This window comes from Nannospalax galili, unplaced genomic scaffold (genome assembly GCF_000622305.1).
Source record: "Nannospalax galili isolate Female #2095 unplaced genomic scaffold, S.galili_v1.0 scaffold151, whole genome shotgun sequence".
NCBI classification, from domain to species: domain Eukaryota; kingdom Metazoa; phylum Chordata; class Mammalia; order Rodentia; family Spalacidae; genus Nannospalax; species Nannospalax galili.
In genome coordinates this window covers 256,958-284,471 of record NW_008332087.1, presented here as the reverse complement: position 1 = coordinate 284,471, position 27,514 = coordinate 256,958, and the positions used below count along the sequence as shown (strand labels likewise).

Sequence of the window (27,514 nt, the reverse complement as noted above, 5' to 3'; positions counted from 1 at the left end):
GACTGCCACCAGCTGCCCTAGACCAGCATCTTTCCTGGGCCTGGCTCCCAGGCCAGTCCAACCCCCAAATTCCTGAGGCCAAAATCTTTCCTGAAGGGATCCAGACCTTAGGAGAAAGGCTGAAAGCATCTGACCCTCATCTGACTTGGGCCTCTGTGAGAACTCCTGAAGACAAAAGCAATCCGGCCACTCCAATATGAAATCAAAGGAGAGAACCGGAAGCTTAGACGAACCAGCTTTTCATACCCAAAAAGTACACCACAAAGACACATAAAGTTCACAAAAAGACGCAGACCTAAACTTGAAGGCCTGAGTCTCACACAAGAATCAGAAACTACAAAAGAAATTCACAAGTCAAAATCACAAGGAAAAAATAATAACATGAAAAAACAAAATAATGTAGTCCCCACCAAATACCAATAGTCCTCTAGAAGAGTACAATGAGAACACCCTAGAGATAATGTAGAACATGGAACTCAAAAGAACAGTTATAAACATGATAAAAGAATTCAGTGAATTTAAAGAACACACACACAAAATCAAACAACTGAAGGAAGATAGGGATAAACTTCTGAATGAATTCAGAAGAGTTAGAAATATTGAAGAATACTCAGGCTGAAATGAAGAAGGAAGTTAAACACTCAGTAAGCCAATTAGAAAGGACAGGAGAAAGTCTCGACAATAGGATGAATGAAATGGAAAACAGAGTATCAAGACTGGAAGGCAAAGTGGATGAACTAGACCACTCAAGCAAAGATAATGAAAAATTTAAGAAAGCACAAGAATGGAATATGCAGGAATTGTGTGACACCATAAAAAGACCAAACTTACGAATCATAGGCATACAGGAAGGAGAAGAATCCCAAGACAATGGCATGGACCAAACCTTCAACAAAATCATGGAAGAAAATTTCCCAAAATTAAAGAAAGACACGCCCATACAAATACAAGCAGCATATAGGACACCAAACAGACAGGACCAGAAAAAAAACTCTCCACGGCACATTATAGTAACACTAAACATACAAAACAAAGAGACAATACTAAAAACTGCAAAAGAGAAACAACAAGTCACATAGAAAGCAAAACCCATTAGGATTACAACTGACTTTTCAGTGCAAACTATGAAAGCCAGGACCAAAGTATTCCCAGTTTTAAATGACCACAGATGCCAACCCAGATTACTATACCCAGCCAAAAAGTCTATTATAGTCGAAGGAGAAAGAAAAACTCTCCATGACATAAATAGGCTGAAGTTATTCATGTCCACAAAACCAGGACTTCAGAGACTTCTGGAAGCAATACAAAGAGCTGAAGAAAAGAACTATACCCAAGGGGTTGTGGAAAGAAATTCAATGAAGGTATAATTGTGGAAAAGTACAGCTATATCAAGAATGTAAACAGAAATAAAAAGGACAGTATTCAATACTCATCTTTCATTAATAACTTTAAATATTAATGGACTGAACTCCCCAGTCAAAAGACACAGACTAGGTGAATGGATTAAGAAACAAACCCCATCTTTTTGTTGTCTGCAAGAAACTCATCTCACTTTCAAGGACAGGCACTACCTTAAGGTGAAAGGATGGGAAAAAATATAGCAAGTAAATGGCACTAAGAAAAAAGCCGGCATTGCAATTCTAGTATCTGACAAAATAGTCTTTAAACTAAAACTAATCAGAAGAGATAAGGAGGGCCACTTCATTCTAATAAAAGGAGCAATAAACCAAGAAGATATTACATACATGAACATATATTCACCAAACTCTGGATCCCAACTCATCACAGTAGGGGACTTTAATACCCACTGTCTCCAGTAGATAGGTGAACAGGGAAGAGAGTTAAAAGAGAGACATCTGAATTACACAATACCATATATCAAATGGACTTAACAGATATCTACTGAGTATTCCACCCAAGCACCAAAAGACATACTTTCTACTCAGCACCCCATGGAACCTTCTCCAAAATCGATCATATACTGGGGAACAAAAAAAACCTCAACAGATACAAAAAGATTGAAATAATTCCATGCATTCTATAAGACCACAATGCAATAAAGTTTACAATCAACACCAGAAGAAGCCCTAATCACCTCATGAACACATGGAGATTAAACAACACACTCCTAAATGATGAATAGGTCAAAAAAGAAATTAAGAAAGAAATAAAAGTATTCCTGGAACTAAATGAAAAGGACAATACAACACTACAAAACCTCTGGGTAATGCTGAAAGCTATCCTTAGAGGGAATTTTATGGTTCTAAGTGCCTACATCAAAAAATCGGAAAGAACACAAATAAATGACTTAACATTGCAACTCAACACACTTGAAAAGCAACAACAAATGAAACCCAAACCCAGCAAACAAGAAGAAATAACAAAAATCAGGGCAGAAATTAATGAAATCGAAACAAAGAAAACAATACAAAGAATCAACGAATCCAAGAGCTGGTATCTGAAAAGATAAAAAAGATTGACAGACCGCTAGCCCAGTTTACCAAAAGATACACAACTGAGCCATACTGCATAGAGGAAACAATTTGTCAAGCCAATTAATTTAGGGCTACTACAAATAATGCTATAGATACCTCATGTTTAAATTCTCAGTGATGAACATTAATTGGGAACCAATTGTTTCTATACCATCTGATCTATAAGGGACACGCAGACAGCACAAAATGGCACAGACACAGATACAAGCAAAGGCATGCAAACACAGAGAGAACTGGAAGAGACTTGTGAGCCCCTTCGACTAAGATGGAATGATGTAAGTAGAGATTAGAAAAATGCAAACAGCATTAGGTTTTCTAAAAATGGGACAAAGGGAAGAACAAAAGATTGCCTATATGAAATGGTGCGGACTAGACTGTTCCAGAAGGTGTGAAAAAGTTTAGACCAACATTCTAGAGCTTTTTGATAGGAGGGTAGAGGAATCTTTCTTGGAAGGTTGGTTGTTTTCACTGTGTTATGGGAGTCATTAGTAACTCTGTGACAGTCATACAGACACACATCAAAAAGATCATCCACCATGATCAAGTCAGCGTTATCCCAGAGATGTAGGGATGGTTCAATATACGTTAAGTCAATAAATGTCATAAATCATATAAATGGGCTCTAAGACAAGAACCACATATTTGTCCTCTCAAAAGATGCAGAGAAGGCCTTAGACAAAATCCAATATGCATTTATGTTCAAAGTCCTAGAGCAAATTGGACTGGAGGGAACATACCTCAACATAATTAAAGCTATATATAACAAACCCACAGCCAACATCTTTCTAAATGGAGAAATACTGGAAGCATTCCCATTAAAATCAGGAACCAGACAAGGCTGTCCACTATCTCCACTCCTCTACAATACTAATACTTGAAACTCTTGCTAGGATAGAAGGAAATTAAGAGTACGAATTGGAAAAGAAGAGGTCAAGTTATCCCTATTTGCAGATGATGTGATATTATACATAAGAGATCCCAAAAATTGTACCAGAAAACTTCTCGAAATAATCAACACTTTTGGAAAAGTGGCAGGTTACAAAATCGATTTACAAACCAATCTGATCAGTTTTGGTCTTGATTCCACTTAGTTGGATATTAGAATAGCACCTCCTGGTTCCATCTGCTTGAAATAGCTTTTCCCATCCATTCACTCTAAAGTGATTTCTTCCTTTGGTGTGAGGTATGTTTCTTGGAAGCAGCCAAATGATGGATCTTTTTTTTTTTTTTTTTAATCCAGTCAGCTAATCTGTGTCTTTTAACTTGGGAGCTGAGATCACTGACATTCAAAATTATTTGTGGTGTTTTCTGGTCTTTCTATATTTAATCACTGAGCTAATGTTGCTATTTTTTTGTTGTCACTTCTTAAATATGATTCTCCCTTCTTAGTCTGAAGTATTCCTTCCAGTTTCCTCTGTAGAGCTGGCTTGGTGGTCATGAATTCCTTATACCTGCCTTTATCATGGAAAATTTTTCCTTCTCTTTCAATTATGACTCAGTTTTGCTAGGTATAATAGTCTGAGCTGACATCGGTATTCTTTCAGCACCATGTGTCCAAGCCCCTCTGGTTTTTAAAGTTCCCACTGTAAATCTAATGGGCCTGCCTTTATATTTGACTTGGTCTTTCCCTCTTGGAACTTAAAAAAATCCTTTCTTTGTTCTGTACATTTAATAATTTTTTCTTTCTTTTTTTTGGGGGGGGTCTTTTGGGGACAGTGTCTCTCTGTAGTCCCAGCTAGCCTGGAACTATGTGGACCAGGCTAGTCTTTAACTCACAGAGATCCCCCTGCCTCTGTCTCCCGAGTGCTGGGATTAAAGGAGCATACCACCATGCCCACTTTTACATTTAGTATTTTTACTACTGTATGATATAGGGACTTTCATTTATGGTACTGTGTATTTGGTGTTCTGTGTGCCTCTTGCACTTTATTAGGCCTCTCTTTCCTCAGATTTGAGTAGTTCTATTATTTTGTTGAAAACATTTTCTGTGCTTTTGATTTGGGTTTCTTCTTCAGTGCCTATGATTTGTAGGTTTGTCTTTTCATATGTTCCCACTGTTTGTTTTTGTTTTGTTTTGCTTTTTAAATATTTATCATTTTCTTTGGAGTAACCTAATTTCTTTACCTGATAGTCTCTCTTCCACTCAATCCATTCAATATATTAGTGAGGTTTTCCACTAAACTTTTTGAGTTACTGAATTTTTCATTTCAAATTTTATTTTGATTTTGGTTTTCTACAGAAATTCTAGCCCTTTATTAGATTTTATTTTCATATCTTAAATGGTTTCCCTTCTTTAACTCAACTGTATGTTTTCTCAACCCAGTATTTATTCATATCCTCTTTGAGGTCCCTTAATGTATTTATAATTGCTATTTTGAAAACATTGTCTTGTGTGTCATCTAGTTGATTTCCTTAGGGAACATTAAGATGGAGGCCCCGATTTTTGGAGGAGATGCATTGTCTTTGTTTTTAATGTTGCTTGTGTTTTTGCAATGGAACCTAGGCATCTGGCACTGGTAATGGCTTTTGTTCTGGGTATCTATCTACTATTGTTGAGTGAACAGGCATTTGGATGCCTGTTTCCTGTTATCCCAACTTGTGAGGTTTTGTGCTGCTGATAGGTGTTTAAGGTTCAGCTTTGGGGCTCACTCAGTGTTGGTGTGTAAATGGGGTAACAGAGCTGTTCAAGCTCTGTTAGGAGTAGGTGAAGCTTTTGAGGACAGAAAAAAAATCTATGTAGTTAGTCTGGCTCACACAATTTTGAGGGTGGTCTTTAGGTGACAGGGGCAGGGGTTGCAGAGGGAGTGACTGATGTTACCTGTGGGAGGTGTACACTTCTCAGGGTCTTCAGGCAATTGTGGTAGAATTGCAGCTGTGGCAGGAGTGGGCAATGCAGCAAGGGTGAGTTTTGTTATCTGGGGGAAGATGAGCAAGTTCCACATGAACTCACCTGGCTAGGGCTAGGATCATCATGGAAGTGAGCACTGTTAGCTGGAGGAAGTGGGCAGGGCTCCAAGTGGTCCTGAGGCAGCAGAGGCAGGCATTCTTTTTGGAAGTATTTTAAACACAATCTTTCCTCTGGCAACACACAGAATCCATACTGCGTATTCTGATTATTCTGTACCCTCACAATGGATAGCCCCCTTTTTTTCTTTAGACACAGGTTTCCACCTGTATTTTTTTTTTTTGGTCTTTTTGAGACAGGGTCTCCCTGTAGCCCCAGCTGACCTTGAACTCGCTGTGTCGACCAGGCTGGCCTTGAACTCACAGAGATCCTCCTGCTTCTGCCTCCCAAGTGCTGGGATTAAAGGTATGCACCACCACACCCAGCTTTCCACCTGTATTTTAAATATATTTAATTTTTATTTTATGTGTATGAGCATATGTAAGTGCATATATCTAAGTGCACCTGTGTCATGCAATGTCCACGGAGATCAGAAGATGTTGTCAGATCCCCTGTATCTGGAGTTACAGATGGTTGTTAGCCACCATGTGGGTGCTGGGAATGAAACCCGGGTCCTCTACAAGAGCAGCCAGTGCTCTTAACTGCTGAGCAATCTGTCCAATCCCCCATCTGTATTTTTGAGATAATGTCTGGCCAACCTTGACTTATCAACAAATCTAGTAACCTCCTTCCCTACAATGCTGTGAAACCACAGGGGATTGAGGTAGTATTCCTGCTGCTCTCAAAGTTTTGATACAGAGTTCAGGACTGTTTCTGGTAGGGTAAGTCTTCCAACTTTGATCTCACTTTTAAGTTTTAGACTCTTTGAATTTCCAGACAATAGATTTTAAAAGATTTTTATTAACCAAGAATTTCATACATACATACAATGTATTTTGATCATATTCATCCCTATTCCTTCCAGCTCCATCCAACCTAACTCCCAACTCCATGTCCTTCCCTTTTTTTTCCTGTAAAAAATAATCCACTATGTCTAATTTGTGCTGCCCACATTCCATGGGTGTGAGGCTTCCAGATGAAAACCCCAACTACTTTTTAATTTTTAACTTAAAAAAATGTTGGAATTTTGATCGGGATGGCTTTAAATACATGGACAAATTTGGAAAGAATGATCATCTTGACAGTATTCAATTTTCAATCCAAGAATGAGATATATTTCTTGATTTTGATTTCTCTGAACAAGATTTTGTAGTTTTAAGGGAACAGCTCTAGAACATGTGTTATATTCATTCCCTAGCATGTGAAAATAACTAACCACAGTTTTTAAGACTTCCTTCCCAACCTTTGTGTCTGGTTTCTTTTATTTACTTTACTATGTTGGTTGGAGTTTTCAGCAAAATAGTGAACAGAAGTAAAGAGAATGACAAGCGCGGACATCCTCTTGGCCTAGTCTTGGCATCACAAAGTGCTCTATGTTTCCCTGATTACTATGATTTTTAGCTATAGATTTTTGGTAGGTTGTCTTTATCAGACTAAGGAAGTTCTCCCAATATTTGAAAATTTAAGGGTTTTATAATGAGTGGACAATGAAATAATCATGTGTTATCAAGATGAACATATATTTCTTGTTTTTTATTTTGGTAATACAGTAAATTACATTGGTTGATATTTTACAGCTTTATTGAAAACCTCATATACCATTAAATCCACCATTTTAAACAAATGTCCAATCCAGGGGTTTGTAGTATGCTTGCAAACCTGTACAACATTCTAATTCCAGAACATTTTGTCTCAAAAAGAACCTCATATCCATTAGAAGTAACTCCTGACTCTTCCTCCCCTTAACTCCTTGCAACCACGAATCTGTATTTGGTCTCTATGAGTTTTCCAATTCTAGACATTTGATACAAGTGAAATCATATAATGTTTAGCCTTTTATGTCTGACTATTTTTAGTTAGCATAATGTTTTCAAGGTTCATCCTGACTATGATTCAGAACTTCATTTCTTCACCCTCCCATTAGCTGGTGGGCACTGAGTTGTTCCTACTTTTTATTTGTTATGAATATGCTCTAAATATGCTCTAAATAACTATGAATATATATAACTATGTATATATAACTATATATAAGTATATATATAAATAACTATGCTCTAAATAACTATGAATATGTTTTGTGTAAACATCTCTTTTAAATTTTCTTCAGCAGACACTTAAGAAAGGAAATGCTAGGTAATGTGGCAATACTATGTTTAACTTTTTGAGGAATTACCAGACTGTTTATAAGGAATACACCATGTGATAGCTAACCATGGTTGTCAACTTGACATGCATGGGAAAAGGGACTCAATTAAAAAATTGCCTCCATTAGACTGGTCTGTATGGATGTCTGTAGGGCATTTTCTTGATTGTTAATTTATATAGGAGGGTCCAAGCCCACTGTGAGCAACCATTCTAGGCAGGTGGGTCAGGGCTGCTTAAGAAAGCCAAATGAATGCAATAAAGAGACAGCACCAATAAGCAGCATTATCTCCTTAGTTTCTGCTTCAAGCTCCTACCTTGACTTCCTACCTTGACGTCCTTCAATGATGGATGTAAGCTGAAATAAGCCCTTTCATCCCCAAGTTGCTTCTGGTCAGTGTTTTACCACAGAAACAGGGAAGGCAAATTAGAACATATCATTTTTATATCTCACCAACAATATATGAAGGTTCTGTTTTCTTCACATCTTAACACTTACCATTCTTTCTTTTTTTCCTATAGACATTATGTTAGATGAGAAGTGAAATCTAACTGTTGTTTTGATTTTAATTTTCCTAAAGAATAGTAATGCTGAGCATTTTTCATATAATTATTTGCTGCTTGTGTATCTTCACTGGAGAAATATATGTTTAAATGCATTGTCTATTTTACATCTTATTTAATTATGAGAATTTAAAATATATTCTGAAGTAATATAAGTCCCTTACCTATTATATTAGTTGCAAATATGCTTCCCTATTCTGTGGGTTAGCTATTACCTCCTTGATGGTATTATTTGAAGCATAAAGTTTTTAATATCGATTTATTTTCTTGTTTGTTGCTTGTGCTTTTGGGGTTATATTCAAGAAACCATTGCCTAATCCAAGGAAATAATGGCACAGGGAACATTTGTCCTGTTTCATTACCATGTGTCAAAGTAGGAACATGGTGTGACATATAAGGAAGAGGAATTACACATAAGAATCTACTAAGTAACTAAAACCTTAAAATGAAAAGCTGGACAATGTTCCAGGAAAATGTGAGGCACTTTGGTAGTGAGGATATTAGGGAGGATATTACAAACAAGCATTTGCTATGTAACTAAAACTTTAAAACTAAAAGCTGGATAATGTGAGGCACTGTGATAATGAAAAAGGCTCAGCTCTCAGAGGCTCATCCAAAAAACAATATTTACTACTATAGAAAGAGCTCACAAATTATCTTTAAGAAATGTGTTATTATTTGAACATTTTTGGTCAATCCAGTGAGGAACTCAAAGAGAAAGGCAGTATTTGGAAGAATGTAACCATTCATCCAGTGCAGAATTGGTTATAAAAAAACCAAGGGTGATTATTTTTGAACTACATAATTTCAATGCAAATCCCACAAATAATAAAATCTGTCATAATATATAAGTGACTTACTTTGAAACTTGTTACTTTAAAATTATTTTTTAAATGACAGAATAGTTTAAGTAATGCCCATGCATCATTTACCAAGGTTTATATGTCAACATTTTGTTCCACTCACTTTCTAATTTAGTATCCACATATCAGTCACATAATTTTTCTGAACTATTAAGATTATGTAGATACACATATACATATATATGCCCATATGCTTAGATGTCTTAGTCTGTGTTTCCTAAAATTAAGGATATTTCCCTAGAAACCATATTCTAAGCTTTCAAATTGACGTATAATGTATATATAGCATTTTGGGCTTCCATACAGACCCCACACCAAGGCCCACCAGAACACTTAGAGGCAACATCTCTTTAGTATTGTTCAAGCTGGTGCTTCTTTAAAGGCATCAACATTTTCCTTCTTCTCAACATTTGTGATTTGTCCGATTTGTTTTGTTTCCTTGTAATCAGGCTCAAGTTATGCACGTCCAGATGGAATACCACACATGTGACACTGTGCCCTTCTCAGGTTATCACATCTAGAGGCATATACACTGTCCATCTGCTCCTCACTAATGGTATTAGTTCTGCTCATATGGTTAAGGTGTTGCCTAGTTTCTGCATTATGCAGTTACAATTTTTTCTACAATGATAAATCTCTAGAGAGACAGAGAAAAACCATAAAATAGCCTGTTTTTCTGCAAGGATAAATTTTTTATTTTTTATAACAGTATTTATACTGTTGTTATTAGAAGTGACCTCTAAATATAAAAGAAACCTAATTCACATAGGGTGGGGGTTTTATATTTGAGTCAGGTCCATGCCAGTTTAAACATGTTTCATTGCAGTAGTCTATATACACTGGGTGTTTATGAAAAACTGCTCATTAGCTGCCTGCAGTCACTTTAGGAAGTGGGCAATATGATTTTTAAATCCAACTACTATCAATGCTCCAACTTTGTTCCATAAAAAGAAAGCCCATTTACATTATGTTACAGAAGGAGGGTAGAAATTAATTGGTATAATTATAAGACAACTTTAAAAAAAAATATCCTTTTGCTGGGTGTGGTGGCACATGCCTTTAATCCCAGCACTTGAGAGGCAGAGGCAGGCGGATCTCTTGTAAGTTCAAGGCCAGCCTGGTCTACATAGTGAGTTCCAGGCCAGCTGGTGCTACAAGGAAACCCTGTCTCAAAAAGACAAAAAAAAAAAAAATCTTTCATGCAGGGCATGGTGGCATGCACCTTTAATCCCAGCACTTGGGAGGCAGAGGCAGAGGCAGGTGAGGTTAGTCTAGTCTACATAGAGAGTTCCAGGTCATCTGGGGCTACTGAGAGACCCTGTCTCAAAACAAAACAAAACAAAACAAAACAAAACAACAAAACAAAAGAGGTGGAGAAGGGGAGGGAGGGAAGAAAAGACAAAGAAAATGAAAACCAAAACAAAAAACATTCTTTCAGCAACGAAAGTGAAACTTGCAAAATTATATATGGAGTCTGATCCTGATCACAAGGATTAAATACTTTTCTGAGCTTTAATTCAAGGCTTTAATTTGAATTAAGCATAGTTCGCTTATATAAAATGTTCAAATGCCTTTTCAGTTTCCAAGTTTGGTAACAAGAGAAAGATGGCAATTTTTGGAAAGTAAGAGTTTGTTTTTCTTAAAAAAAGTTTTTAAAAGCTGCTTTGTACTCATCTTGCTATGATACCTCTCTATATTATGGAAAAAATACTTCACAAACCTGTCATCATAGTGAGTAGTTAGGCCATCATACAACTCTTCAGGGAAGCCAGGAGCCCTAGGTACAGTCACCCAGGTAGGCCAAAGGTTTGCACTCCTAAAAGGACACAACTGCTGCTACAGCCCTCTTTCTCTTAAGCCCAGATTCTCATCTATAACTTTGCCTTACTTGCCACACAATAAAATTCCAGCAATTATGACAAAAGAGTTGTTTTGTTGTTGTTTTAATCACTGAACCCAGCAACCAAAGCCTTGGTGTTTTATTGTTTTGTTTTCTTTTTCTGGAAAACATTTATAGACACAGGTTCAAAGGAAGAAGAAAGGAAGAGGGATTAACTCTCTGTAAAAAAAAAAGGGGGGGGTAAAAAACATACTTTACAAGTGAGGCAAGAGGAACAGCTGTATGTGCTGGCCCAATCAAGACTACCAGCTGGTGATTTACCAACCACATGAAAACCACAATCACCACATGTCAAACACCACAACTGGAGGCCAAACTGCTCTGTATTCAATGCAGGTCTCTTCATTTTCTTTTTCCTTTTTAAAAACATTTTATGTGTATGAATGTTTTGCCTGTATATATGTAAGTGTACCTGTGTCATGCAATGCCTGTGAAAGCCAGAAGAGGGAGTGGGATTCCCTGAATCTAGAGTTAAAAATGGTTGTTAGCTGCTGTGTGGGTGCTGGGAATCAAACCCAAGTCCTCTGCAAGAACAGCCAGTGCTCTTAACCACTGATCTACCTCTCTAGCCCCACCATGTACTTTCTTTACTACCCATACTAAAGGCTAAACAGCAGGGTGTTTTCTATGGGCCACCAGCAGAGAAAACAAAAACATCTCAACCCAAGGGACTCTATAGGGACCCTGCCCCCAACAGAATGGCCTGAGTCCTGAAGCCTACCTCATCATGGTCTTTCATTAAACTATGATCTTAGTTCAGGGTGAACACACAAAGTGGTAGAGGAGCTTAAAGAGCTACAAATGATTTTTATTTACACAAGGATTCTTGTGGCTTATCAGGCTTGTTTCATGTTTAGAAACTGTTTTATCATACTCAAAAAAGAATGTTCTGAAAATATTATTTGAATAACTATTTTTAGTCACCCTTTCATAAACCTATACTGCTCAATATAAGTAGCCACATGTGGCTATTAAAATTAAGATTTGATTCTTCAGTCACAATAACCACATTTCAAATAACTCAGTGACTTTACCATGTAGCTAGTGGATGCCCTACTAGACAACATATATACCAAATGTTTTAATTACCATGAAAAATTCTATTAGTGCTCATCTAAACTTGAAAATCACTTTTACAATGTGTAATTATAATTCTCTTTTGTACAGATTATGAAACAAAGCAATCTATGAATTCTCTTATGAAACAGGTCTACTGATAAGAAATAAAAGTTTTATCAGTTAAAGATAAAGGGGAGGAGAGCTAAGTAACATTTCACAAATATAAGTCAATCCTTTGCTGATGAAAATGCTCCTATATACTACATTCACAGATTATCTGTGAATTTACTGACTTACTAGATAATATACAGTACATCATTTTTGTGAAATGGGGGATCAACTACTGTGACATGTTACCTAACAATGGAGCTACATTCTGAGAAATGCGTTGTTAGGCAGTTTCATCACTGATCACATGTATGATGTCACTAGGCACTATAATCTTGTAGGACCACTGTCATATATACAGTCTGTTGTTGACCAAACTGTCATGATGATGTATCGCTGTATACTCTAGTACATTTATTTTCTATTTGTCAATGGCTCAATGCATATCAGACAATATAAATCAGAATTTTCTTTACTTGCTATTTCCAAATATGTAAGATAAATAATTTCCTTTAAAAAAGACGCTGTCAAATTTCATAGCTTTAATATCAAGTGAATGTCATATGCCACAGCTGTTCCTAAAGGTTTTATGAAGAGGAACATGAGGCTAACATAAAAATAAATCCAAAAATTATGTACTTTAATCCCAAGATTAAGCATCACTGGTCCAAGGAGCCCAAGCAACTCCAGAACTGATGCCTGGATAACGGTAGGACTGCTGTAGCTTCTGGGGCATCGTGTGGCAGACAGAAGCAGAGCCCTTTAACACTATGACAAGGCACTCTAGATGACCCCAGAGTATGAGCTGGATCATATGTACAAGCATACCAGCTACTCCTTAATCACAAGTACAGAGATACATACAAGGGGTAAATTTTACAGTGCTTCAGTTTCCTTTCTTTTCAACACTCCTTGAGGAATCATCCATCTGGGTCAACTCATCAGCTTTTTCTCACTTTCTCTTACCAATTTCCAGTTTCCTTTTTTCCCAGGTATTCAAAAAGGGCAAACGGGAACAACAAAAAGATCTGATTTTCTTTGGAATGGTTAACTGGTTTTATTTGTTGTTGTTGTTTTTTAATGTGATCTATATAAGATCATAGAGCCACTGTTCAAGAGGTAGAAAAAAATTCATGTTTCAACATAGCTTGTTAGAAGCTCATGCAATGGTTACAAGGTTTTCAGGTTATGACCCAGATTTTCCCACTTACCTTGGCTTTACCATCCTGGGCTGACATATATCCAACACACATGCTCTCCGTAGTGTGGCTCCACAGAAATTCCACTGTGTGAAAAAGAACACAAGTAGGCACATTCACATCACAGACGGAAAATAAATCTTTGCTTTTTTAATAGAACAGTTAAAGATAGCTTTATATTTAACACACTCAGTTCCCCACTTTCCATTTGCTCCTTCATAAATGTCAAGATGATTTAGTACTCAAAACTGTGCAACGCCGTTTACTGTGAAATGAAAAATGTATTTCTTTCTTGTCAAAACTTATGATTATTGCATATAAAATAAATGCTCTTCTGTTTGAAACTTGTAACATTAAACAAACATACACACCGCATACAATGATTTAGTAAATATATATTCTATGACATAGTTTCTTTACACACACACACACACACACACACACACACACACACACACTGTTTCTAAATGTCATTCTTCAGGAAAAAAGAGTAAGCATTCCTTGAAAAAATGTAGATGCTCCAGCTGGGAGAGAGGAAATACAAATGGATCTGGACTATCTTGTGCCAGAAAGAAAGAAAATGCCCCCCCAAAGAGGTCAGCTTAAAGACCTCTTAGTGGCCAAATCTGTAGTCAACAAAGAAAGTGAGAGTAATTATAACTACTGAACAAATTAAGAATCAAAGATCTCATACTGATAAAAATAAGTGAATGACAGAGAGAAAAGCTCTTCCTTCTTGCAATGGAGAATCAACTAATGAATACACCTTAAAGTGCCATTGAGATGACCGAGCAGTTAAAAGCACTTGTGGCTCAAGCCTGAAAACCTGAGTTCAATATCCAAAATTCAAGATGGAAAGAGAGAAATGACTCTCATATATGTCACACCTACATACATATACACATAGAAAATTAATTAATTAATTAAATGTTTAAGTTGTACTCTTGAACAAGATGTTAATACCATCCCCTCTGAGGCTCAGAGAACACTGTGGAAGAAGGGGGCACAAAGAATGTAGGAGCTGGAAGATAGGGAAAAGGGATGCAAAACCCCATTTCCTGGGCAAGACACAACTGCAAGCACAAACTCATCCCAGCTATGGCTGCCTGCACTGGATCTACACAAATACGGGCCCATCAACAGTCGGGCATGGATGGGGCAGGGACTCAAGGGGACCTACCTCTTACTGTTGAACTACTGGCTACTGACCGATTCTGAAAGAGGGGGAGTCATTGCTTGTAGTTGTCTGCTCACTAGTTAGCCCACCAGGTTCCAATGAAGAGCTACGAACTGATGGATACAGAGGGCTCTGGGTAAACTCAGTGGGTGGACCAGACCAGACCGGACCAGACTGGACTGGACCAGGCCAGACCAGACCAGACAAAAACAAACCAAACTAAACAAGACATGAATCTAGGAAAGGTATTTGTAGGGAGGATGGGGGGGGGCGCGGTGGCAGTGATGTGAGGGAGAAAAAAGGGTGGGTAGAGAGAAGAATCAGAATGAATTATATACATGTATAAAATCATCTAAAAACAAACACAACCGAGAAAATAAAAAGAGAAAAACAGAAAAAAATAACTGTTTGAAAATTATCTTTGCTAAAACTAGTGGATGATTTGAAGAGGGATATGCTATTTACAATCTTAAGGTTTCTCTATAGAATTCTTATTAAAAATAAAGTATAAATTGCAATTTAACTAAATGATAAAAGCTATTTTCAACAACTAAGGCACAAATAAAAACTGTGAGTCTTATATCTTATTACATCAGCATTGACAAACATCACTTAAATGCATAACCAAAACTGAATGAGGAAACACTAAATAGCTTGATGTAGTGACACTCTCTCTATTAAATAACTCATTTGAATTCTTCGAACTTGTCAAAAAGTAAAAATAAAATAAAATCACAAAGGAAATTGGGAGAAGTAGTTTCTGTTTAAAAGGGCACATAACACTAAATGCAGCATGCCATCCTGGACCAAATTCTGGACAGAGTAAGAAGATGGTACAACGGACACTACTGAGACAGATGCTGGCATTTGAAATAGTTAAGTAGGAGTAATTATGTCAGTATTCAATGCTTTGCTTTTGATATTTGTACTGTGGTTTCTTAGAAGAATGTCCTTGTTCTCAAATACATACTGAAAAACTAGGAGTAAAGGAGCCTGGTATCTCCTCTGAAATATTTCAGGAAAAAGTGTGTCTTTGAGTATAGGAAGGGGAAAAAGGAATAAGGATGAAAAACAAATAGGGAATCTGAAATAGGTGAGCATGAGAAAAGGAACCTATAGGTGTCTGCTGTACTTTTCTTAAAACTTTCCCATAAGTAACAAACCACATCTAAATTAAATATTACAAAACCAAAACTGACACAGATAGGAATATGCACAAAATGCCATGAACTTTGAGTGCATGCTTTCAAGAGTCTAAGTTTTTTTAGGTGGTTTTTAAGCCTTTATGTATTTTTTCCAACAAAAATTTCTCAAAAGTGACTGATAATAAAACTACATTGCTCCACACCAACTCTTTGTGTCTCTGACCACTCATCCATTTATATCTGAGCTAATTATGCTCAAAGATGTATGAGTTAAGACACAACTGTGGGATGAGTGGTCCTAGACTCTGAAGGCTTTGCCAGACATGTGGGGAAGTACAGGGTAAAATGGGGTTCCTCAGATACATGGCTCATTCCCTCACCATTAATTAATGATCAACCTGCCAAACTGCTCAGCAGAAACTCAGTTGCCAAGGACAGGAAAACAGCATCACACAATGAAGTAAGTCACTTCAACAGATGTTTTTTTCTGCTGAGCAGGGTGGCACACACCTTTAGTCCCAGCACTCTGGGAGGCAGAGGCAGATGGATCTCTGTGAGTTTGAGGCCAGCCTGGTCTATAAAGTGAGTTCCAGGCCAGCTTGGGCTACAAGGAATCCCTGTCTCAAAAAGACCAACAACAACAACAACAACAAAAAAAAACCCAAACAGATGTTTTTCTCTTCCATATACATTAGCTCTGAACTTTAAAAATCTTCAAGTCCAGAGCAAGGAAGGTCTGGGATATTCTAAGCTGCCTATCTAGTTGAGCCTCAAATCTTAGTGAAGTTCCCCATAGAGTAGTGATAGTGAATTTTATTCAAAAACAACATTCAGGCACGGCTAAAATTGTGATTTTTTTTTCCCCTCCATATATTAAGGTGGTAATTGCTCAGGAATCAGACTACCCCCCACAAGAGACACGCAAAACAAAAACAATTATATTAGTTACTTTTCTGTTGCTGTGATAGAAACGCCATGACCAAGGGAACTTATAAAAGGAAAAGTTTATTTAGCTTCCAGTTCCAAAGGAATAGGAGTCCATCATGGTGGGGTGGCAGAGGTGGCTGAAGTAGGAGCAGAAAGCAGAGGCTCACATCTTCAAACAGGCACAGGAAACAGAGAGTGACTAGAGATCTGACAAGGCTTAAGAACTCTCTAAGCCTGCCCCTAGTGACATGCTTCCTCCAGCATGACCACACCTAAGACCACCTAAAACAGCAACACCAAATGGGTACAAAATGTCCAAATACTTGGAGCCTATGGGGAACATTGTCATTCAAACCACCACAACAACAAACCCAGGAAAATACAGTCACTACAAACATGAAAGCTGAGGATAAAAATATACTTAGTTTTTTAAAATTATGATTTTTAAAAAAACATTTCACCTTTCTCTGTATTTGCACAGATCAGAGAACAAACTCGGGTGCCAGAGACTTCGCTTTCTACCTTGGTTTCTTCCTTCTTTCTTTTTTTTTCTTTAGACAGGGTCTCCCTGTAGCCCCAGCTGACCTAGAACTCACTATGTAGATTAGACTGAACTCCATCTCACAGAGATCCACCTGCCTCTGTCTCCCAAGTGCTAGGATTAAAGGTGTGTGCCACTGTACCCAGCTCACTTTCTACCTTGTTTGAGGCAGGGTTTCCTCTGATTTCTTTCCTGTATATGCCAGGCTAGTTGGCCTGCAAGCTTTCAGAGAAATAACTTCCTATATTCTAAAAGAATATAGCTATAAATCAATTCATGAAGATTTAACAATATACTACTCAATTATATACATCACTGAAGAAATCAAGAAATTAAAATATTCCTAGAACTGAATGAAAATGAAGACACAGCATAGCAAATACTATGGAACACAGTGAAAGCAGTCGTAAGAAGTAAGTTATAGATATAAGTGCCTATATTTCTTTAAAAAAATCATAGAGGTCCCAAATAAATAACTTAATGGCGCACTTTATGGCCTTAGAAAAATAAGAACAAGCCAAACCAAAAAGCAATTGACATAAAAAGAAATGAGATCAGGACAAAAATTAAAGAAATAGAAACAGAGAAAACGCCATCAATCAATGAAATAAAGAGTTGGTTCTTTGAAAAGATAAACAAGATAGACAATACCTTAACCAAACTAACAAAAAGAACAACTCAATAAAATCAGAGGTGAAAAGGGAGACATAATCAATACCAGTGAAATTCAGAAAATTTTAAGAACATACCTTAAAAATGTATGCCACTAAATCAGAAAAGCTAAAAGAAATAGATGAATTTCTAGATGCATGTGATCAACCATAACAAAAACCAAGAGGAGAAAAACAGTTTAAGCAAGCAGTCAGACTGATACATCAAAAAACTCACAACTAAAAAAGTCTGGGCTGAGGTGGATTCACTGCAGAATTCTACCACATCTTTAAAGAACTAACACCAATCCTTCTGAAAACTATTCCTTAAAATAGAAAAGGAGGGGCTCGAGAAATGGCTCAGCATTTTAAAAGCACTGGCTGCTCTTGCAGAGGACCCGGGTTTGGTTCCCAGAATCCACACGGCAACTAACAACCACTTGTAACTCCAGTTCCAAGGGATCTGATGTCCTCTTCTCACCTCTGCAGGCATTGAATGACATGGGTGTATTAACATACATGTAGGCAAGACACTCATACACATAAAATTAAAATTAAAATTAAAAAATAGAAAAGGACAGCTGGGCGTGTGGCACACACCTTTAATCCCAGCACTTGGGAGGCAGAAGCAGGCGGATCTTTGTGAGTTCGAGGCCAGCCTGGTCTACATAGTGAGTTCCAGGACAGCTGGGGCTACAAAGAGGCCCTGTCTCAAAAAGACAAAAAAAAAAAAAAGGAATAATCCCAAACTTATTTTATAAATCTGGTATTCCCTGTATTTTAGGTGGCTTTCTATTGCTATGATAAAACACTAACAAAAAACAACTTGCATCTTATACTTCAAGTGACAGTTCATCATTGAGGGAAGCCAGGACAGGAACCTGGAGGCAGAAACTGAAGCAGGGATCATGAAGAAACACTGCTTAATGGCTTGCTCAGTACCCTCTTTAACAGCCCAGACTATCCATGCTGGGCTGGGCCCTCCTTTATCTATTATCAATTAAGAAAATGCTTCACAGACATGGTCACAGGTCAATCTGATGAAAGAATTCCTCCAGGTGTCTCTAGTTTGTGTCAAGCTGACAAAAACTAACCAACAAATCCTGATACCAAAATGAGATAGACATAACAACAACCAACCAAAAAAACACACAAATCCCCACAAAATTACAGACCAATTCTTCTGTTAAACATAGACTTAATGAACACACACTCAAGAGTTCTCAAAATAATTGCAGACAGAATTCAAGAACAGTGTTATGGAAGTAACCAACTACTTTTTTTTATCAGATTTAAGGCCCATTCCACAAGACAGAATTCAAGCCTGGTACCATTAACTGGGCCAAAAAAAAGTGACAGTAGATGGGTCATGGGCCCTAGGAGAGAATCTACTACTATTATTCTGCTAAATGGACATAGTATTAAATTGCCCCCTAAGTATTTATAGTTATATCCATAGATAAGTGCATCTTTCAATCCTCATCAAACAAACTTTTTTGACATAAATGTTGATTAATAGAGAGATCCACAACTGATCAGCATGCAAAAATGAGACTGTGAAGTGCTCAGTCCTAAATGGGACATCACATCCCTCCTCCATGTAAGAGTAGGTGGAAAAACTGCAAGAATCACAAGGGTAGAGAACTGTGGCAAAACAGTATCCCCTGACATGACACAGCAGTTCCATATAAAAACTGACAGCAGCTGTGACTTCACACACAAGACCGGCACATGACCAAGCCAAAAAAAAAAAAAAACCTAGCATGGATGGGGAAGGGGTTCATGAAGTTCCACCCTTAGCTGAGGAGCTATTAGCAGTTGATATCTGCTGGCAGAGGGAGAGTCAGGTCTCTTCAATGATGTGGCCCTTGATAGGCTCCCCATGTTCCAGTAGATGTCCCTAACCTATGCACATACTGGAAGCACTAAGTGGACTCCATGAATTTAAACTGCTGCAAATTCAAGGCCAACCTAGGCTACCCTGTCTCAGAAAACAAACCCTGTCTCAGAAAACAAAATAAACAAAAAATCAAATGTCCTTACCCTGGAGGCCCCTGTGGCACAAAGAATTTCCACTATGTTAAGAAAACCGCTAATATTCTTCTATGTCCCAGCAGGACATCCATCAGCAGTGTCCTTGCAGACCTGGGTCTGTATGTGAATAAGGATTTCCTGTAGGCTTGCTTCCTACCAGCAGAAAGCACTGACACTGAGCAGCGCAGGCCAGCCAAATCACCATTCCTTGCTCTAAACTATCCAGCCATGACCTTGGGAAAGCTGCATATGCACTGCTGTGCTGCCTTGGCCTTGGCTTGCTGAGGTCTTAGACTGGCTGTGAAGTGTACTATGCACTGAACTGGAGTACCAGGAGACTCGAGCTCCCTCCCACAATCCATCCCAGGATGGGGAGACAGTGGGCCAGCCCCTAGCAGCTGTGCCAAAGAACATGGGAACGTGGGTGAATTTGCACAAGACACGGTCCCTAGGAAAGTGGCACCTATAGTCAGGTACAGCATTCTTCCAACCATCCAGCCCCTTAGCCCATTCACAGATCATCAATGAGCTCTGCATATGAGAGGCCACTCTGGTCAACCCTCAGGAATCTCAGGCTTCTGGGCCTTCTGAAACAAAATATGGAAAGAGGATAGAAGAGGCACAAAGGGAGCAGGTACGGCAGCACATGAGTCATCCCAGCACTCCGAAGGGCAAGACAAGAGGATCACAAGTTCCAGGCTACATAATGAGACTATCTCAGAAGAAAAAGACAGAAAAACAAAGGGTCCAAAGCTGGAAAGTTGATGTGTATAAGGATTGTTCTACTTTATTTTCTATGATGTGTTTTCCATTTTTAAAAATGTCCCACAGTGGCACAGTTGCAGTGATCTGAACTGTGAAGGGTTTGGGGAGCAGTGGAATGAAGGGCTATTGACCCTGGCCTGATGGCCCAATCACCCTAAGGGGAACATTGGTAAAATCTGCCAAAATCTGTGGGCACGGCTTCTCAAGTCCCTTGAAGGTGGGGGTTAGGGTGCAGATAGCTTCCTCCAAAGCTTGTAGTCAGCCAGAGGTTCTGTATAGGAGCCAACCTCAGAAGTGACCCTGCCTAATAACCTTTCATCCTCTGGAGGAGGGAGGACAGATGGTACAGGGTATGTCCTGTCAATGATGAGTGTCAAGGGGAAGGCCTGTACAGCTCTTCATAGCCTCCCCAGGACAAATGCCATCCACATTCACTGGGATATTTGGGGTGGGTTCAGCTGAATCTGCCTTCAGAACTGCTGCCCTCCAAATGCCTCCTGAGTTTTTGTAATAGAAGTTCACGTCTGAAAAAAAAAATAGACTACATATGAGAATTCTACAGTCAACATCATAGTAAATGGAGAAAAACTGAAAGTGTTTATGAGCAAGAAATTGCTGTGTACTCTCTCTACTCCCACTGGATATAGTGCTTGAAGTATTAGCTGAAACAATAACACTAAAAAGAAATGAAAAAAGAAACAAAGGGGATACAAATAGGAAAAGAAGTGAAAGTATCCTAAAGCCTTCACTAGAAAACTCTTAGAGCTGATACACACTTTCAGCAATGTGGTAGGATTCAAAACATGTAAAAATCAGTAGTCTTCCTATATACCAATAGCAAACACACTAGAACCAGAGAAACAATCCTATTCACAACAGCTTCAAAATGAATAAAATAAATAAATGATAAGCAAATAAAAAAAAACAACAAAATAACAACAAAAACTTTGGAATAAGCAGGGTGTGATGGTGTACACCCTTAATCCCAGTACTCCGAAGGCAGAGGCAAAAGGATCTCTGTGAGTTCCAGGCTATCTGGGGCTACAGGGAGACCCTGTCTCAAAAACAAATCAACACTCAAAGAACCCATCCTAAAACCAACCAGACAGACAAAAACTACCTCGGAATACCTGTAATAAACCTAAGCAAGGAAGTGAAAGATCTCTACAACAAAATCGTTAAGATACTCAAGAAGGAAACTGAAGACACTAGAAGAGAGAAAGACCTCTCATGCTCCTGGATTAGAAGAACTAATACTGTGAAAATGGCCATCCTTTCGGTAAAAGCAATCTACAGATTCAACGCAATCCCTATCAAAATCCCAATCTTCACAGAAAAGATAAAAACTTGTGTGTGCGTGTGCGTGTGTGCGTGTGTGTGTGTGTGTGTGTGTACATGCACATGCATGGGATTATAATTTTATATGTGTGTTTAGGTGTGTGTGCTCATGTGTGTGGAGGTCAGAGATTAAGAGTGTCTTCCTCGATCACTTTACACTTTATATATTGAGGCAGGATCTCTCACTTGAAACCTAAGTGCACCAATTCATCTATTCTAGTTAGCCAGCTCGCTTCTAGGATCTCATCTCTGCTTCCTAAGTTCTGTGGCTACAGGTGGGCTACCATAGCCACCTTACATTTACATATGGGCTCCAGGGGTATGAACTCTGGTCCTCATGCTTGCAAGGCAAGCATTTTATTCACGGAGCCATTTCCCTGCCCCTGAAAAAACAATTTTAAAAAATTAGCTTATCTGGGGAGGAGGGCATTCATGTGGAGGTCAGAAGACAACTTGTGAAAGTTGGTTCTCTCCTTCTACCATACGGGTCATGGGGATTGAACTCAGGTCATCAGGCTTGGTAACAGGAACCTTTACCTGCTGATACACATTGCTGGCTCCAAAAACAAAATCTTAAACAACACATGGAATAGGTCTAGGGCAATGATTCGATTGGTAAAGTACCTACAGCACAAGCAGGACTTGAATTTGGATCCCAAGAATCCACATAAAAATTCAGGCATGGCAACCTGTGCTGATAACCCTAGTCTTCAAAGGTCAGGGGGTTGGAAACAGGCAAATGCCTGGAGCTTGCTGGGCTAGACAAATTGATGTCATTTCATTCACATTCAGTAAGACTCTCAAAAAATAAAGGTGGACTACAATCAAGTAAAGATACCAGCCATTGATTCTCTCTCTCTCTCTCTCTCTCTCTCTCTCTCTCTCTCTCTCTCCATATGGAAGCTCTGGTGGTTTCCATGAGAAACATCCCCAATAAGCTCATGTTTTTTTTAATGCTTGGTCAGTAGGAACCTTTAAGAGGTGCAGCCTTGCTAAAGGAAGGGGGTAGCCTTTGAGAGTTCATAACCTTGCCCCACTTGCAGTTTCCCTCTCTTTGCTGTGTGTGTGTGTGTGTGTATGTGTGTGTGTGTGTGTGTGTGAGAGAGAGAGAGAGAGAGAGAGAGAGAGAGAGAGGAGAGAGGAGAGAGGTGAGCTTTCAGCTTTCTGTACCAGCCACTTCCTGCCATGCCTCCCCCATCCTTTCGGACTCTGTTAGATTTAGGAGGGCAGAAAAAGGAAGGAGTTTAAAGTTTAGAAATAAGAGTCAGAGCCAGACCTGCAACAGGCAAGGAATGTGCTCCCTGGATTCAGGAAGCTCGGCAAAGGGGTTCCTTAGGGAATGATTATCTGTGCACCGGAGGAGCAGGCTGGTCTTATATAGGAACTCTGCTGTACACAGCTGCAAGAGTTAACTAACTCTGTGCCAGGGTCTGGTGTCCTTGAGGGTCTCTTTTCTGAAGATTATTTGCTCAGGCAGGCAGATGAGTTATCTATAGCACTAAAGGAGACAGGTGGGCTCCATAAACAGTCTCTCTTAGTCCAGGGAGTGAACAGTAGAAGAATGACTAGATTCTTATCTCCCACACTGCATAAAAATTAACTCCAGATGGGGAGTTGGAGAGATAGCTCAGAGGTTAAGAACACTGACTACTCTTGCTGAGGGCCTGGGTTCAACTCCTAGCACTCACATGGCAGCTACAAACCATCTTTAGCTCCAGTTCCAGGGGAATCTGATGCCCTCTTCGGACCTCTGTGGCATTGCACGACACGGGTGTACTCACATACATGCAGGCAATACATTCATACACATAAAATAAAATATTCTAAATAAAGAAAAAAAATTAACTCCACATGGATCAGAAACCTTAATATAAGACCTGAAATAGGAAAGAGTAGGGAGTATACCTCAAGATTTAGGCATAGGTAAGGATTTTCTGAAGAGGACTCTAGTTGCTCACAAGTTGCTCAATGAGACCCTCACTGACAAATGGGGCCTCATGAAATTTAAATGTTTCTGTACAACAAAAGAAATAGTTGAGTGAAGAGGCAGCCTTCAGAATGGGAGAAAAATCTTTGTTAACTGTGTATCCAACAGAGGACTAGGATCTAGAATATACAAAGAACTAAACAAAAGAAAAAAAAAACCTTTAAAGTAAACAAAGAAACAATCTAATCAAGGATTGGGCTAAGGAACTGGAGAGTTCTCTCCAAGGAATACAAATGGCTGTTCCACATTGTACCATCAGCAATCAGGGAAAAGCAAATTACAAGTACTTTGAGATTCCATCATATTCCATCAGAATCATCAAGAAAACAAAAGTTGGTAAGGGTGTGGAGAAAGGAGAGCCCTTATTCACTGTTGGTGAGGCTGCAAACTGATATAGTCATTATGGAAATCAGTGTGGCAATTTCTCAAAAAAAAAGAGAAAAAAACACTAAAAATAGAACTTCTAGATGACCTAGCTAAAATTAAATTGTGTGTGTGTGTGTGTGTGTGTGTGTACGTGCATGTGTGTGTTGAAGACTGAACTAGGGTAAACTATCATTGAACTCTATCCTAAATCCCCCTCACCATATGACCTAGCTATTCCATGCCTGGGCAAATATCCACCAAGATACTTGCAAATCTACGTTTCTTGATAACATATTTACAATAGTCAGGAAATAGAATTCACCTAAATGTCCATCAACTGATGACTGTATAATGAAAATGTGTTACATATATACAATGGAATTTTATTCGTCTGTAAAGAAAAACAGATTATTTAAAGGACACAACTGGAAAGTATATTAAGTGAAGTAGCTCGGGCTCAAAAAGGTAACTACCTACCATGTTCTCTCCCATAAGGAGACACTATCTTCTAACTTTTGCATACATGCAAAATCAATGTTACAGAGTCCAGGAAACTAAAAAGATGCCCATGAGAGGGGGAAAAAAGGATTTTTCACAGTGTTGGAGGAGAGGAGAAGAACAAGTTGGTATCAAAGTGTTAGGAAAGGATACTGGAGGCAGAAAGGTTAAGTGGCAAGGAGATAGGGAAGAAATGGGGGTTAAGAGAAAGGTCAACCAAAACTAATAATATAAGAAAAAGTCATAAGGAACTCTGATAAGTTCCTTTTTATTTTCTGATAATCAAAAAATAAAATAGAAAAGCAAAAACTAATATATTGTTAACATATGCTTGCATAGAAAAAAAGAATTTTTGTAAATGTGTAGCATTTTTTACCATTACTGTTATCCTGAAGTCTATGGCTCCATGTTAGAAACTATCAAAATTTACTTTAGCTATATAGATACCTTGGAGACATTACTTCATAGTATCAGAATTTTGCATGTGTAATTATTACATGAAGGGGATTGTGAACTCTGACAATATACAGGGCTGGAGTAACATGTCAAAGCTTGTGAAAGTGCTGGCTACAGTTGTCTTTGGTGTCATCAGACTCAAGCTTACTTCCATTTAGAGATGCTCCTGGCCTTTTGGTGATGACTATTTTCCTTTGGTACCAGTCAGTGGTAGTTTACAACTTAAATGCTGATTCAATATGCCTTGTTTTTCAGGAGGCCAAAGCCCAGGGAGTTGTGAGGCTCCTAGAAATACCTACACTATGGAAAAATTCCCACCAGAAAACATTACAAACTCAGTAAAGTAAGTTCCAAATAAGTTTAACAAGTAAAAAGTGGACATGGATTTGGGAGGACCTTTCTCCACCAGGTGACTTCTCAGCATCTCATGTCATAGTATGATGAAGAAATGGGTCATACTGTGATATTGTTTCAGTGCCAGAGTTAGGTGGGGATGACCTAGCTACACATGTGCTCTTCAAAAATGTTAGGTTAATGGCAGAACAGGGACATCTGAAAGGAGCTGTGTGTTTAATACTTTGAAACAAGTAGATTCACCCTTGGATATAATGTTCAGGAAGGCTCTACTTGAGTCTGCTAACTTTCTGCTTTATGAACCAGCTCTGAGCCCCAACATAAGGCTTGGCCTCCTCATGTCATTTAAGTCACCACCTTTACTGTTTAATATTAGAGCTATAAGTTATCTTTGTATGATACTTCTCCAGGATACCTCTTTCTCTTTCAATATCATCCACATGCCATCATGTTTAAATTAAGTTTAGCAAAACAAAATTTTCTTACCAGGTTGCAAGCAAGTTTTTCTATCTAAATGAATTCTCTTTTCTGACCAGAAAGAAGTGCTCAGCCATGCCATTTAAAAACATATATTGTCCCAATCTTATCTAAAGGAATATTAACAACTGATTGCTGCTAGATGAGGAACAGCTGGCCCTCCTAAAACAAAGACCTCTAGATAGGCTGACTGGATTAACCAGAAGGGCAAGTAGTGGGGAATGGCTAGGGGTGCCCACAACACAGCAGACAGTAGCAGGGATATCAGAGTATAAGGGCTCTAGTGGGGGGAGGGAGGCTATGGGAGGGTGCCATCTGGGAAGTGGGTGTATAGTTGAATAAGATGGTTTAGAATGTTCTGTATGATACATACATACACACACACACACAATCAACAAATTTTTAAAAATGTATTATATTTGAGGAGGAAGCATGGAAATTTACATCATGCTAATTAGTAGAGGTGATAAACATTACCACTGAAATCTACCTGATGACTTTATAGACATATACAGGTGCCAAGGATGCAAGTGCAACCCATTATGATTAGCAATAATCAGATACATACAGATTAGAGACGCATGCACCAACATCACAATGTAATTAGCAAAAACAATGTCTTTCTGTAAGAAAGAGTATATTTTAAAATGAAATGGAGATCTTTTTTAAGGGTTGAAAACTTATTCAATTTTATGTCTTACAGGGTTTATACTCAGTTCAATATTGTATGACTGTATTAATTTTGCACCCACTTGTGAAAGAGATGTACTCTTGCTCTGGAGTGTGTTATTGAGTATGTTAAAGCTGTAGTGAAATGCTTCTTCTAACCATGTAGTTATTAAAAATTTAAAAAATGATTAAAAAATATATATTGTCTTTTTATTGTTGTTAATAACCCCCAGCTGCCTTGGCTCCCACACCCATTTAAAACCTCTCTGTTTGGCTTCATATCCCAGACTTTCTTGCAAAGAAAACAGAACTCTCAAATCAGAACCATCTCGGATTTGGCAGCTGCTGCTCTTAGTCTTAGGTTGAATGGCCTACCCCAGTGTAGCCTACCCTACACTGTTTAAGTTTCTCCTTATTGAATAAAGAATAAAATAATTTTTAAATGGGAAGAATGAGGAATTGTAAATAAACAGCTTCTTCATATCTCTATAAATTTTTGCTCCTGGTTGTTAAGTTCTTCTTAACCCAGTATGTGGTTTATATTTAATACACATACACACAAACACACACACACACACACATACACAAATGCTTCATTGTTTTGACACAGAATCTTTGAGATTCATACAAGGCATGCCTCATTGTGGCCATGAGGTAGCTGAGTTGGCATACTTCCCTGTAAATCTTTCACCACTGAACTGTCTTGGGAGCAATTGATACTGAGTTCCATAGAATCCCAGTTATACTAAGCTGAGGAAATAATCACTCTCTCTCTCTCCAAGGTGCATTTAGTTTT

General features: G+C 38.3%; 1 protein-coding gene across 11 annotated transcripts in view; it reads right to left on the bottom strand.

The window, feature by feature from the left end:
* Tasp1 (taspase 1) overlaps positions 1–27,514 on the bottom strand; it is a gene marked incomplete at its 5' end in the record, with an annotated part of 441,173 nt that overhangs the window by 166,411 nt on the left and 247,248 nt on the right. For all 11 annotated transcript variants that reach the window (XM_029560670.1, XM_029560666.1, XM_029560665.1 and 8 more), the window contains 1 exon segment: positions 13,347–13,420. In XM_029560670.1, the coding sequence (XP_029416530.1) occupies positions 13,347–13,420 (74 nt within the window).